At 54.3% G+C, this 14,009-nt stretch overlaps 1 protein-coding gene across 3 annotated transcripts in view; it reads left to right on the forward strand.

Moving 5' to 3' along the window:
• Positions 1-1,329: 1,329 nt before the first annotated feature.
• TECPR1 (tectonin beta-propeller repeat containing 1) overlaps positions 1,330-14,009 on the forward strand; it is a 41,318-nt gene continuing 28,638 nt past the window's right edge. The window contains exons 1-6 of one of the 3 annotated variants that reach the window (XM_008018702.3): positions 1,344-1,441; positions 2,278-2,388; positions 8,570-8,813; positions 9,638-9,820; positions 10,015-10,137; positions 11,613-11,738. In XM_008018702.3, the coding sequence (XP_008016893.3) occupies positions 8,589-8,813; positions 9,638-9,820; positions 10,015-10,137; positions 11,613-11,738 (657 nt within the window). In that variant the 5' untranslated portion in view covers positions 1,344-1,441; positions 2,278-2,388; positions 8,570-8,588. Of the gene's footprint in view, positions 1,442-2,277; positions 2,389-8,569; positions 8,814-9,637; positions 9,821-10,014; positions 10,138-11,612; positions 11,739-14,009 lie in introns of all 3 variants that reach the window. The other 2 variants (XM_008018701.3, XM_008018703.3) reach the window with 2 other exon arrangements.

Consider the following 14,009-nt stretch of genomic DNA (forward strand, 5'->3'; position numbering starts at 1 on the left):
CAGAGCCATCCGGGGTGAACAGGAGGCATCTGGAGGCTTTTTCTTCCACTGGAGCTGGCCTATGTGGGGCTTCCCCAGACATGAAGGCCCAGGAAAAAACTGTCTGCATCCCCAGAAATGAGAGAGAACCTGGCGGGGGGGAGGGTGCAGATGGGAATAGGTCACTAGGTCCAACCAGGTGACATTGTTTTAGCTCAGTGTCGGGTAGTATCTAGCCTTTCATCACATGCCTTTTTTTTTTTTTTTTTTTAGAAGGAGTTTTGCTCTTGTCGCCCAGGCTGTAGTGCAGTAGCACAGTGGCAGGATCTCGGCTTACTGCAACCTCTGCCTCCCGGGTTCAAGCGATTCTCCTGCCTCAGAGTAGCTGGGATTACAGGCATGCGCCACCACCCCTGGCTAATTTTGCATTTTTACTAGAGATGGGGTTTCACCACCTTGGCCAGGCTGGTCTCAAACTCCTGACCTCAAGTGATCCGCCCGCCTCGGCCTCCCAAAGTGCTGGGATTACAGGTATGAACTGCCGCACCTGGCCCAGACATCTTTCCTTTTTCTCCTTTCTCCATCCTAACCTTGCCAGTTTTCTGCCAGGCGGGATACAGTGTTTTCAAATCCCAGCTCCATCGCTTACAATGTGAGTCGCTCCACCCATGAGCCTGTGTTCTTATCTGTAAAATGGGAATGAGGCCACCAGCTCTTTGGGTTGCTGGAGGATGAAATAAGACCCAAGTAAAGCACTTACGTCAGTGCTCGGCACCCCGGGAGGACTCACATATTACTATTAATATATTAGGCCAGCTTACACTGGGTTTTGTCACTGGCAATAGAGTTTGAGCAATCCAGGGCCTGTTACTGACACCACGCCATGCTATAGTCATAAAATCACATATGCTTCCAGGAATCCTCCCCGAAATAGTAAAGCTTTAAGTGTAGTGTGTGCTCAAAGGCTACGTTTCAGTTCGATGGAGATCAGGAAGACACCTGTTCCCTGCGTCCTCTCCACGCCCCACGCCGGGCGCCCACACACTGCTCCTCCTGTCGCCGCAGCGCCACGCACCCAGGTACCCTCCCCGCCACCCCTTCTCCTCGCCTGCAGGCGGTGTCCACACCGCCCTCTCCGCTCCTGCTGGCCAAGTCCTGGAGGGCGGCCGGTGTCTCGCCGCCAGAGAGAATGCGGGAACTCACTTCAGTCGACTCTGGACTCTTGACCTGGCGCGACCCCGGAAGTGGGCGGGCACGCGACCTCAAAGCCCGCGCCGACGCGGCGCACCGCAGCCAATCGCACGTCCCAGGCCTCAGAGCCCTGGAGAGGCTGGCCAATGGGCACGGGGCCTGATGCCGCTTCCGGCCCACCCTCTTGCCCGGGCCCCGGGAGGGCCGGTCCGCTGAGCCCGGACGCCGAGGAGGTACCACCGCGACTCCGCCCCGCCCCGCGCGGGCTCAGGTGAGTGTAGCGCGGCGCCCCAGCTGCAGCGGCGGCCAGGGCCATGGGAAAGGTTGGGGCGATGAAGGGCTGGGCACGCCGCCTTCCCCACCACCCCCAGGCTGTTTGCCCGAACACTCGGGGGGAGGGAGCAAGGAGGGACCGCACTTGTCCTCACGCTTGCACGCCTGGAGGGTGCCACCCCTGTCCCCTGCCCTGGAACGCCCACAGTCTGGCGAAGTGGCCTGGTGCAGGTGACGTCCCCACTCCAGCCTTTGGACTGGAACCGTAGGAGAAGCGGATCGCGGGATCCTGGTTTCGAGAATCACGCAGCAAGGGGCCTGCCTAGCCCTCTCCTTGGGCATTGATGGGAGCAAATCTGCTTGTCGTCAGATTAGCTTTGGCAGATGGTCAGGGCCCAGAGCTCCCACATATGCTACTGGTGGCAGTGCAGGGGCACCACCTGTCACCCAAGTGCACAGAACTGGGCTGAACGCCAGGCTGACTCAGGACACCTCCTGCCCGGTGGGGCTGGGCGGACCCTATTCTTCAGGAAAGAATCAACTGCCATGCAAGTTCTGCTGCTTTTCCCCACCTTTTAGTACCCCGATGTCGCTTTTGAACAGCCCCTGCACCTTGCAGCCAGCGAGCTACTGTAGTAGGCTTTGCCGACTCTGTTTGCATACCGGAGGGGAGTGACAGTGTAATAGAAAAATAAGCAAGAAACCTTTTAGGTAGGACTCCTAAGGCTCAGAGGAAGTGAGTAAGTGCTTGCGGAGCGTTCTTGGTATTGTGTCTTTTCCTCTACCACATCTCTGTCCCCGCTTCTCTTGGGTGCTTTTTTTGGTCTCTGAAAGGATCTGTGAATAAACTGAGACAGAAAGGCAGATGGCTTTGAGGGTGGCGAGCAGACCTTCTTCGTGGAACGACTGAAGGTTCAACTCAAATTCATCTTGTAGAAATTCTTGGTGAGTTCGAGGCTGCTGATTTGGAAGATTTTCCTCCATCCCTCTAACCCTACAAAACAAACAGGATCCCTGAATCATGGGGCTTCATGTTCCCACCCCTCTTTCAAGAGTCCTCTGACCCCGTGACCCTGTACAAGTTGCCTGATCAGCTCACAGCCAGAAAGTGGCCCATGAGGAGGTAGGGGGAGCCTCTTGGCAGAAGCAGAAAGGAAATGTGGCTGACCAAGGATGGTTACCGGATGTCAACTGTACCTGGGAAGTGACCGGTACTTGGGTCTCCATTCTGAAGGGAGTTTGTAAATACAGCAACCTCCACCCCTTCCTTTCACTGTAGCAGAGTCTCCTCCCATTAACTGCCCAGAAGGTTCAACGATGTCTATGAATACATTAATGCTTAGTCATTTCTCTGAAGGAAAATCAAAATCTCCTTTCATTGAGCTCAACCTGCAGACTGAGTCTAGCTAAACTGCTCGCTTATCCAGTGAATTCTGAGCTATCTTAGTTTGTTGTTGTTGTTTGTTTTCCTTTTTGAGACAGGATCTCGCTCTGCTGTCCAGGCTGAAGTGTAGTGGCACAATCATAGCTCACTGTATCCTTAACCTCCTGGGCTCAATTGATCCTCCTGCCTCAGCCTCCCAAGTAGCTAGGATCACAGGCATGTGCCACCACACCCGGCTAATTTTTTTTTTTTAACTTTTTATTTTTGTAGAGATGGGGGTCTCCCTGTGTTGCTTAGGCTGGTCTTGAACTCCTGGGCTCAAGCGATCCTCCCACCTCAGCCTCGAAAAATGCTGGGATTACAGGCATGAGCCACTGCACCTGGCCTCTGAGCTATCTTTGAAGACTAACTTATATTTAACGCTATAGAAAGTGACAACTTAAAAAAAAAAAACAAAAAAAAAAAAACCCTTCATCTTCCCCTAGCATTTTATTGAAGATTTTCACACATACAGCCAAGTTGAAAGAATGATACAGTCAGCATCCCCGTCCCCACCAACTAGATTCTTCTACTACTGACACTTTACTTACTTTATTACATATCTGTCCACTGATTATGACCTTGCTTTTCAAGTTATTTGTGGCATTTGTTTTCCCCGGAGAAGTATTTCTGTCTTAGATCAGGGAGTTGGCAGCGTGTTGGAGGTAGGTGGTGGTGATTATCTTTAAATGTTGTTTCAGCACCCACTGTGTGCAGAGACTATTATGGAAATGAAGAGGTTGAAGACTCAGACCTGAAAGGGACTTGGTTTTTTCTTTTTCTTTTTTCTTTTTTTTTTTTTCTTTGAGACGGAGTCTTGCTCTGTTGCCCAGGCTGGAGTGTGGTGACATGATCTTGGCTTACTGCAACCTCCTCCTCCCAGGTTCAAGCGATTCTCCTGCCTCAGCCTCCCAAGCTGGCTAATTTTTGTAGTTTTAGTAGAGACGGGGTTTCACCATGTTGACCATGCTGGTCTCGAACTCCTGACCTCAGGTGATCCATCCACCTCAGCCTCCCAAAGTGCTGGGATTACAGGCATGAGCCACTGCGCCCTGCCCTGGTTTCTTATTTTTTATTTTTATTTTTTGAGATAGGATCTTGCTCCCTCACCCAGGCTGGAGTATAGTCTCTCGATCTCAGCTCTCTGTAGCCTCAACTTCCCAGGCTCAAGTGATCCTCCCATCTCAGCCTCCCAAGTAGCTGGGACTACAAGAGCACATCATCATACCCAGCTAATTTTTGCATTTTTTGTAGCGACAGGTTTTTGCCATGTTGCCCCAGCTGACCTTGAACCCCTAGGCTTAAGGGATCCACCTACCTCAGCCTCCTGAAGTGCTGGGATTATAGGCGTGAGCCACCGCACCTGGCTGATTTTTAATTTTTTAAATTTAATTAATTAATTTATTTATTAAGACAGAGTCTTGCTCTGTCGCCCAGGCTGGAGTGCAGTGGCGCAATCTCAGCTCACTACAAGCTCCGCCTCCTGGGTTCACGCCTTTCTCCTGCCTCAGCCTCCCGTGTAGCTGAGACTACAGGCGCCCGCCACCATGCCCGGCTAATTTTTTGTATTTTTAGTAGAGACAAGGTTTCACCGTGTTAGCCACGGTGGTCTCATTCTCCTGACCTCGTGATCCGCCAGCCTCGGCCTCCCAAAGTGCTGGGATTACAGGCGTGAGCCACCGCACCTGGCCTAATTTTTTATTTTTTAAGAGATAGAAAAGAAGTGACAGTTTGTGGTAGCAAGTACCCACTAACAATGCCAAGTAAAAAGTAAATAATCCCAAGTAAAAATGCCAGGGAACATCAAATTCTTGCTGGGTACTGAACTGTGTATTAAAAACTCTGTGCCAATATTATCTCATTTAATTCTCATAAGAAATAGGTATGTATGTCACTATCCCATTCTGCCTTTTTTTTTTTTTTTTTTTTTTGATGGAATTTTGCTCTGTGGCCCAGGCTGGAGTGCAGTGGCACAATCTTGGCTCACCACACCCTCCGCCTTCCAGGTTCAAGCGATTCTCCTGCCTCAGCCTCCCGAGTAGCTGGGATGACAGGCGACTGCCACCACACCCGGCTAATTTTTGTATTTTTAGTAGAGACAGGGTTTCACCATGTTGGCCAGGCTGGTCTCAAACTTCTGGCCTCACGCGATCTGCCTGCCTCGGCCTCCCAAAGTGTTGGGATTACAGGTGTGAGCCACCACACCCAGCCCCATTCTGCCTTTTATAGATTAGGAAATTAAGGCACAGAGAGGTTAGTTAGCTTTTGGTGGTACAAGAAAGTGACGATCCCAGAATGTATCATTCTGAGATCCAGGGAGCTCTGGACTCTCTTAGTCACTGTGGAGGTGACAGAGGGGCCCTCAGTCCTGATCAGGGAGGTACGAAGAGATCACTGGAGGTCACCAGGGGTCTCAGCTCAGGACCCTGGACACAGATGCCAGTTTCAAATGGTTCCAGAAGGCTGGTGTTCTGATTTTCTTGTATGTTTGACTTGGTGCCCTGGGGTGGAGGAGGTTGGCCGCTCTTGGAGGGGCTCTTACTCCCTGGGCTTGCTCCGTTCTGCTGGGCAGTCTCCCTCCAGTTCTTTTCGCCCACTTCCTGTTATGGGAGTTTCCCAGAGCTGAGCTTTTGTTCAACTTCCTGTCTTCCTGTTCCTCACCCTCTCACTCACTTCCTTTTCAACCTGCATTCTGCCTTCTTGGTGTTTGTAAGATATACCTTGTCCCAGCCATGGCCGGGGGCTCACGCCTGTAATCCTAGCTGGGACGGATCACCTGAGGCCAGAAGTTCGAGACCAGCCTGGCCAACATGGCAAAACCCCATCTCTACTAAGAATACAAAAATGGGCCAGACGTGGTAGTGCAGGTCTGTAATCCCAGCTACTTGGAAGGCTGAGGCAGGAGAATCACTTGAACCCAGAAGGTGGAGGTTACAGTGAGCTGAGATTGTGCCACTGTACTCCAGCCTGGGAATAGAGGAAGATTGTCTCCAAAAAAAAAAAAAAAAAACCCCAAAGAGCCTTTTTTTTTTTTTTTTTTTTTTTTTGAGACGGAGTCTCGCTCTGTCATCCAGGCTGGAGTGCAGTGGTGCAATCTCGACTCACCGCAGCCTCCACCTCCTGGTTCTAGCGATTCTCTTGCCTCAGTCTCCTGAGTAGCTGGGATTACAGGTGCATGCCACTGTGCCCGGCTAATTTTTGCATTTTTTTTTTTTTTTAGTAAAGATGGAGTCTCACCATGTTGGTCAGGCTGGTCTCAAACTCCTGGCCTCAGGTGGTCCGTCTGCCTCAGCCTCCCAAAGTGCTGGGATTATAGGTGTGAGCCACCGCACCTGGCTTATTATTATTATATTTTTTTGCTGTTGGCAGCTACTCCTATTTTCAGACGTGCTTCTATCTCGTGCCATTGCCACAGTCACCCGGCCATCTGGAGCACCCGCATGGCTCTGGCATGCTGCAGGAGCACCAGGCCCAGCCTCCAGGCACCTAAATAAACTCGGCGTATCTCCTTTTGCTCTGGTTTTTAAGTCAGACTGCCCATGTCTGCATCTGTAGGCTCTTTCCTCTCTTCAGGCCCTGGGGCAGTGTCCTGGGTTGGATCTGGGAGCCGCCCTATCAGGCAGAGCTTCTCAGGTGATGGCCCCGGTGGCCTCATCCGGTAGCCCTTTGTTTGGCTGCCTTGTGTTTGGCCATGTGGCCCTGCCGTGGTGGAAAGACTGTGGAAAGACTGTTCCTACCAGGAGCCAGGACTCCAGGAAGGACACCCCTGGGTGTGACAGCACTGTGGGCCCTGGAGGTGGGGCCAGGAGTGCTCAGTGGCAGAGCTTAGCAATAGCCTTGGGTATGCCTACAAAACACAGAGAAAGAGGAGAGAAAGGGCTGGGTGCAGTGGCTCATGCCTGTAATCTCAGCACTTTGGGAGGCCGAGGTGGGAGGATCGCTTGAGGCCAGGAGTTCAAGACCAGCCTGGGCAACATAGCAAGACCCCATCTCTACAAAAAAATAAAAATTAAAAAAAAAATTAGCCAGGTATGGTGGCACATGCCTGTAGTCGCAGCCACTCAGGAGGCTGAGGCAGGAGGATGGCTTGAGTTCAGGAGTTCAAGGCTGCAGTGAGCTGTGATTGCACCACTGCACCCCAGTCTGGGCAGCAGAGCAAGATATTCTCTAAAAAATTAAAAAGAAAAGAAAAAGAAAGGAGTAGAGAACAGCAGAAGAAGAGAGCCGGGGGAGGGGGAGGAAGGAGTCGCTGAGGGAGCATGAAGACCCCTATGTCCTTGAATTCACATGGTCACGTTGGCTCTGGCTAGAATACCAGGCATGTGTAAATGCCCTCACCATGCCCAGATAGAGGCCAGCATCGGGGGGGAGACCTGTCCACTCTGGGGAAAGACCCCTGGGGAGGCAGTGGAGTAGTTATATCTTTCAAGATTCAGCTAAACCTGTAAGCTTTCATTGATTCTTTTGAAAACAAAGATCTGGCCAGGCGTGGTGGCTCAAGTCTGTAATCCTAGCAGTTTGGGAGGCCGAGATGGGAGGATTGCTTGAGACGAGGAGTTTGAGACCAGCTTGGGCAACATAGTGAGACTCTGTCTCTACAAAAAAAGTTTTCCATTAGCTGGGTATGGTGGGGCATGCTACTCAGGAGGCTGAGGCAGGAGGATCACTTGAGCCCAGGAGTTCAAGGCCACAACGAGCTGTAATTGAACCACTGCACTGCAGCCTGGGTGACTGAGCAAGACCCTGTCTCTACTTTTTAAATTCTTTTTTTTGAGACAGGGTCTCTGCTCACTGCAGCCTCCATCTCCCAGGTTCAAGCCATTATCCTGCCTCAGCCACCTGAGTAGCTGGGACTACAGGCACACACCACCACGCCTGGCTAGTTTTTATATTTTTAGTGGAGATGAGGTTTCACCATGTTGACCAGCCTGGTCTTGAACTCCTGGCCTCAAGTGATCTATTTTTAAATTCTTTCAAAAACAAAAAAGAGGCCAGGCATGGTGGTTCATGCCTGTAATCCCAACACTTCGGGAAGCAGAGGCAGGCGGATCACCTGAAGTCAGGAGTTCAAGACCAGCCTGTCCAACATGGTGAAATCATGTCTCTACTAAAAATACAAAAATTAGCCTGGCGTGGTGGTGTGCACCTGTAGTCCCAGCTACTGGGGAGGTTGAGGCAGGAGAAAACCCGGGAGGTGGAGGTTGCAGTGAGCCAAGATCCCAAGATTGTGCCATTGCACTCCAGCCTGGGCAACAAAGCGAGACTCCGTCTCAAAAATATAAACAAAAAAACAAAGAATAAATAGTCACATAGGCGCAGTGGCTCACGCCTGTAATCCCAGCACTTTGGGAGGCTGAGGTGGGCGGATCACGAGGTCAGGAGTTCGAGACCAGCCTGGCCAACATGACAAAACCTGCCTCTACTAAAAATACAAAAACCAGCTGGGTGTGCTGGCAGGCGCCTGTAATCCCCACTACTCGGGAGACTGAGGCAGGAGACTTGCTTGAGCCTGGGAGGTGGAGGTTGCAGTGAGCTGAGATCGCGCCATTGCACTCCAGCCTGGGTGACAGAGTGATACTCCATCTCAAAAAAAAAAAAAAAAAAACAAAAGAATAGTCGCAGTAGAAGTCTCCCAGGTTTCACTTGACTCTGATGTCCCCTGGGCTGGGAGCCTGGACGCTGACCCTCGTCCTCCTGCCACAGGTTACCTCCAGCTTCTGCCATGCCCAACTCCGTGCTGTGGGCGGTGGACCTCTTCGGGAGAGTGTACACGCTGTCCACAGCCGGCCAGTACTGGGAGCTGTGCAAGGACTCCCAGCTAGAGTTCAAGCGCGTCAGCGCCACCACGCAGTGCTGCTGGGGCATTGCCTGTGACAACCAGGTCTACGTGTATGTGTGTGCCAGCGATGTCCCCATCCGCCGCCGAGAGGAGGCCTATGAGAATCAGGTAGCGATCCTCATGGTTGGAGTTGCTGAGTGGGTCGGTTTGCTGGGTTATTGGTTAAAATGATGAACCACAGAAGGGAAATAGGGGCCCCAGATTCCCCACCAGTTCCTGCCTTCATTTCCTTCCTTGTACTTAAAAATCTAAGTTGCTGCCAGGCGTGGTGGCTCACGCCAGTAATCCCAGCACTTTGGGAGGCTGTGGCAGGCAGATCGCTTGAGCTCAGGAGTTTGAGACCAGCCTGGGCATCATGGCGAAACACTGTCTCTACAAAAAAAATACAAGAATTAGCAGGGTGTGGTGGTGCGCACCTTTAGTCCCAGCTACTCAGGAGGCTGAGGCAGGAGGATCACTTGAGCCAGGGAGGTCAAGGCTGCAGTGAGCCATAATCGTGCCCTGCACTCCAGCCTGGGCAACAGAGCAAGACCCTGTCCCCCTGCACTCCCCCCAAAAAATTCCAAGTTGCATAGTATCCAGAGTCTTTGAGGCCGAAGCCACTATTGTGTCCTCACCAAAGCAGGCCGGCCAGGTCCCCAAGAGGGCAGGCTCTAGTGGTTCCGGGAGCCCAGGACAAGGTGTGCCCTCCACTGCCTGTCCTGCTTAGAGCGCCGTGGCTGGCAGGAGGATTCTTTGCCCCTTGGGCTCGTGATAAAGTGGTGTGGGGGTCCTCAGTCGCTGGGGAACAGGCCCTCTGCCTACTTCCTATTCTGGAGATCAATGAGGGGGCCGGCTGGGCAGGGTCAGCTGGCCCTGGAGATGCCTGGCCCGCCTGGGTTCCCACCCAGCAGGCTTGGGTCCAAGGCCACCTCTGTGTCCCCGGCCCTCAGCGCTGGAATCCCGTGGGTGGCTTCTGTGAAAAACTCCTACTGAGTGACCGCTGGGCGTGGAGTGACGTGACTGGGCTCCAGCACCGGCCGCTGGATGGGGTGGCGCTGCCCTCACCTCACTGGGAGTGGGAGTCCGACTGGTACGTGGATGAAAATTTTGGAGGCGAACCCACCGAGAAAGGGGTAGGTGAACTCAGGACCCTCCATGACTGCCTTGTTGGGAGGGGCCGCCTAGGGCTCCGCCTGTCCCTGCTTCTGTCCCCTACACCCTGTGGTGCCTGAGCTCGGGCTTCAGGCCACACCCTCCCTCCCAACCTTCCCCAGCTCTTCATATGCCTTCCCTGCAGACCCTGAGAGCCCCTTCCTTGGTGTTTCAGGGGTGGACGTACGCCATCGACTTTCCCGCCACCTACACGAGAGACAAGAAGTGGAATTCTTGTGTGCGGCGCCGAAAATGGATTCGGTACAGGAGATACAAGTCCCGGGACATCTGGGCCAAGGTCTCTGTTCCTGAATGTGGCTTGGGGGCAGGACAGGGCCAGGACAGACCGTGACATGCAGCCTCCTCTCCACCTTCCCCACCCGTGTGCACCGGGGGACGCCACACCCACCTTCGGACCTGGCCTTTGAGCTGTTTCCTGTCCCGGGAACACCACGGCACTGCGTGTCCCTTTGCTTGGGAGATAGTTACACAGGGAGCCAGGCCGGGTCCAGGACAGCACAGAATTTGCCCTGACCCTGGTGTCCAAGCTGCTGTGTCCCCGACCGAGCCTCCATCTGGCACTTTGTCCTCCCCCTCAGCCAAGGGAGTCACCTCTGACTCTAGCGTTGCTCCATGAAGCATCTCCCAGCTTAGGGAGGACAGCCCTGGACCCGGGTCTTGGTGTGGCCTCCAATGAGTGGAGGCCTCCCTGGGATGTCCAGGGCTGTGAGGTGGGGCTGCCCCTGGGCCTGGGAGAAGCCAGGAGACCAGGGAGCTGGCCCTATTTTTTTTTTTCTTTTTAGAGATAGGGTCTCGCTCTGTTGCCCAGACAGTGCTCTGTTGCACCCTGTTGAGTACAGCAGTGCAGTCATAGCTCACTGTAGCCTCGAACTCCTGAGCTCAAGAAATCCTCCCACCTCAGCCTCCCTAGTAGCTGGGACTACAGGCATGCACCACCATGCCCCGTTAATTTTTAAATTTTTTGTAGAGGCTGGGCGCAGTGGCTCACGCCTGTAATCCCAGCACTTGAGAAGCCAAGGCAGGTGGATCACTTGAGGCCGGGAGTTTGAGACCAGCCTGGCCAACATGGTGAAACCCTGTCTCTACTAAAAATGCAAAAATTAGCTGGGCGCAGTGGTACGTGCTTGTAATCCCAGCTACTCAGGATGACTAAAAATACAAAAATTAGCTGAGTGTGGTGGCACGCACCTGTAATCCCAGCTACTCGGGAGGCTGAGGCAGGAGAATCACTTGAATCCAGGAGGCAGAGGTTGCAGTGAGCCGAGATCACACCACTGCAACCTGGGCAACAGAGTGAGACCCAATCTCAAAAAAATAATAATAAATTTTTTGTAGAGATGGGGTCTCACTCTGTTGCCCAGGCTGGCCTTGAACTCCTGACCTCAAGCAATCCTCCTGCCATGGCCTCCCAAAGCACTAGGAGGGCCAATGACTTCTGAAGACTTACACTGGCAGGGCCATCTTCTGTCATCAGCCCCGTTCTTGGGGCTGGCAACCAAGTCACCGAGATCGAGTCACTGGAAAGCCCAGAGCCGAGACCCTGCAGCGCATCCGTCTTCCACACGGGGGCAGCGGTGACCACTCGGCTGACGGAGGACGGGGCAGGGGTCCTCACAGTCCTGATGCTGCCTTCCCTGTAAATTCAGGCAGCTGCAGGCTGGGCTGGAGAATGGACATCTGGATGGCAGGCAGGCGGGAGGTGGGTGCACGCCCAGGCGCTGACTGCTTCTGCTTCTCACCTCCTTGCTTCAGATCCCCTCGAAGGACGATCCCAAGGAGCTGCCCGACCCCTTCAACGACCTCTCTGTAGGGGGCTGGGAGATCACAGAGGAGCCCGTGGGCCGCCTGTCAGTGTGGGCTGTGTCTCTGCAGGGCAAGGTAAGGCCAACCCCTCTCGCTGCCCCAGTTCCCCACGACCCCACCTCCATGGGTCCTGTCCTGTGCACCCCCTGGGTCTTGCTCCTCCCAGGAGCCCCGGCCCCCCGACCCCATGCCTGCTCCTGGCCTTTCTCTCCGAGACCCCCAGCGTGCTGATCAGTGCCCAGCCTCAGCTCAGGCACACCAATGTGGCCTCCTCAAGACAGATTCTGAGCCCCCTGCCAGCTCCCTGCTGGTGTCTCCCAGTCTTCAGGAATAGTGTGGGGGTGGAAGTTAGGGTGACAGAAGGTGGGCCAGTGGACGGATGGGTGGTATGTGGACAGATGGATGGATGGGTGGGTGTGTGGATGGATAGATAGGTGGGTGGGTGGATGGATGGATGGGTGTGTGGATGGATGGATGAGTGGGTGGGTGTGTGGATGGATGGATGGGTGGGTGGGTGTGTGGATGGATGGATGGGTGGGTGGGTGTGTGGATGGGTGGGTGTGTGTATGGATGGATGGATAGGTGGGTGTGTGGATGGATGGTTGGGTGTGTGGATGGTTGGGTGTGTGGGTGTGTGGATGGATGGTTGGGTGTGTGGATGGATGGGTGAGTGGGTGGGTGTGTGGATGGATGGATGGGTGAGTGGGTGGGTGGGTGTGTGGATGGATGGGTGAGTGGGTGGGTGGGTGTGTGGATGGATGGGTGAGTGGGTGGGTGTGTGGATGGATGTGTATGTGGGTGGGTGGGTGTGTGGATGGATGGGTGAGTGGGTGGGTGGGTGTGTGGATGGATGTGTATGTGGGTGGGTGGGTGTGTGGATGGATGGTTGGGTGGGTGGGTGTGTGGATGGATGGGTGAGTGGGTGGGTGGGTGTGTGGATGGATGGTTGGATGTGTGGATGGATGGGTGAGTGGGTGGGTGGGTGTGTGGATGGATGGTTGGGTGTGTGGATGGGTGGGTGTGTGGATGCATGGGTGAGTGGGTGGGTGTGTGGATGGATGGATGGTTGGGTGTGTGGATGGATGGTTGGGTGTGTGGGTGTGTGGATGGATGGTTGGGTGTGTGGGTGTGTGGATGGATGGTTGGGTGTGTGGATGGATGGATGGTTGGGTGTGTGGATGGATGGGTGAGTGGGTGGGTGGGTGTGTGGATGGATGGTTGGGTGTGTGGATGGATGGGTGAGTGGGTGGGTGGGTGTGTGGATGGATGGATGGTTGGGTGTGTGGATGGATGGATGGTTGGGTGTGTGGATGGATGGGTGAGTGAGTGGGTGGGTGTGTGGATGGATGGATGGTCGGGTGTGTGGATGGATGGTTGGGTGTGTGGATGGGTGGGTGTGTGGATGGATGGGTGAGTGGGTGCGTGGGTGTGTGGATGGATGGGTGAGTGGGTGTGTGGATGGATGGATGGGTGAGTGGGTGTGTGGGTGTGTGGATGGATGGGTGAGTGGGTGTGTGGGTGTGTGGATGGATGGGTGAGTGGGTGTGTGGGTGTGTGGATGGATGGGTGAGTGGGTGTGTGGGTGTGTGGATGGATGGGTGAGTGGGTGTGTGGGTGTGTGGATGGATGGGTGAGTGGGTGTGTGGGTGTGTGGATGGATGGGTGAGTGGGTGTGTGGGTGTGTGGATGGATGGGTGAGTGGGTGTGTGGGTGTGTGGATGGATGGGTGAGTGGGTGTGTGGGTGTGTGGATGGATGGGTGAGTGGGTGTGTGGGTGTGTGGATGGATGGGTGAGTGGGTGTGTGGGTGTGTGGATGGATGGGTGAGTGGGTGTGTGGGTGTGTGGATGGATGGGTGAGTGGGTGTGTGGGTGTGTGGATGGATGGGTGAGTGGGTGGGTGGGTGTGTGGATGGATGGGTGAGTGGGTGGGTGGGTGTGTGGATGGATGGATGGGTGGGTGGGTGGGTGGGTGTGTGGATGGATGGGTGAGTGGGTGGGTGGGTGTGTGGATGGATGGATGGGTGAGTGGGTGGGTGTGTGGATGGATGGATGGGTGAGTGGGTGGGTGGGTGTGTGGATGGATGGGTGAGTGGGTGGGTGGGTGTATGGGTAGATGGATAGGTGGGTATATGTGTGGATGGATGGAAGGTGTGTGCAGATGGATAGATGGGTGAATGTGCAGATGAATGGATGGATGGGTGGGTATGTGTGTGGATGGATGGGTGGGTGAGTGGGTGTGTGGGTGGGTGTGCTGTTGGATAGGTGGGTGGGTGGGTGTGTGGATGGATGTGTATGTGGGTGGGTGGGTGTGTGGATGGATGGGTGAGTGGGTGGGTGTGTGGATG

Source organism: Chlorocebus sabaeus, chromosome 28, assembly GCF_047675955.1.
Source record: "Chlorocebus sabaeus isolate Y175 chromosome 28, mChlSab1.0.hap1, whole genome shotgun sequence".
Classification (NCBI taxonomy): domain Eukaryota; kingdom Metazoa; phylum Chordata; class Mammalia; order Primates; family Cercopithecidae; genus Chlorocebus; species Chlorocebus sabaeus.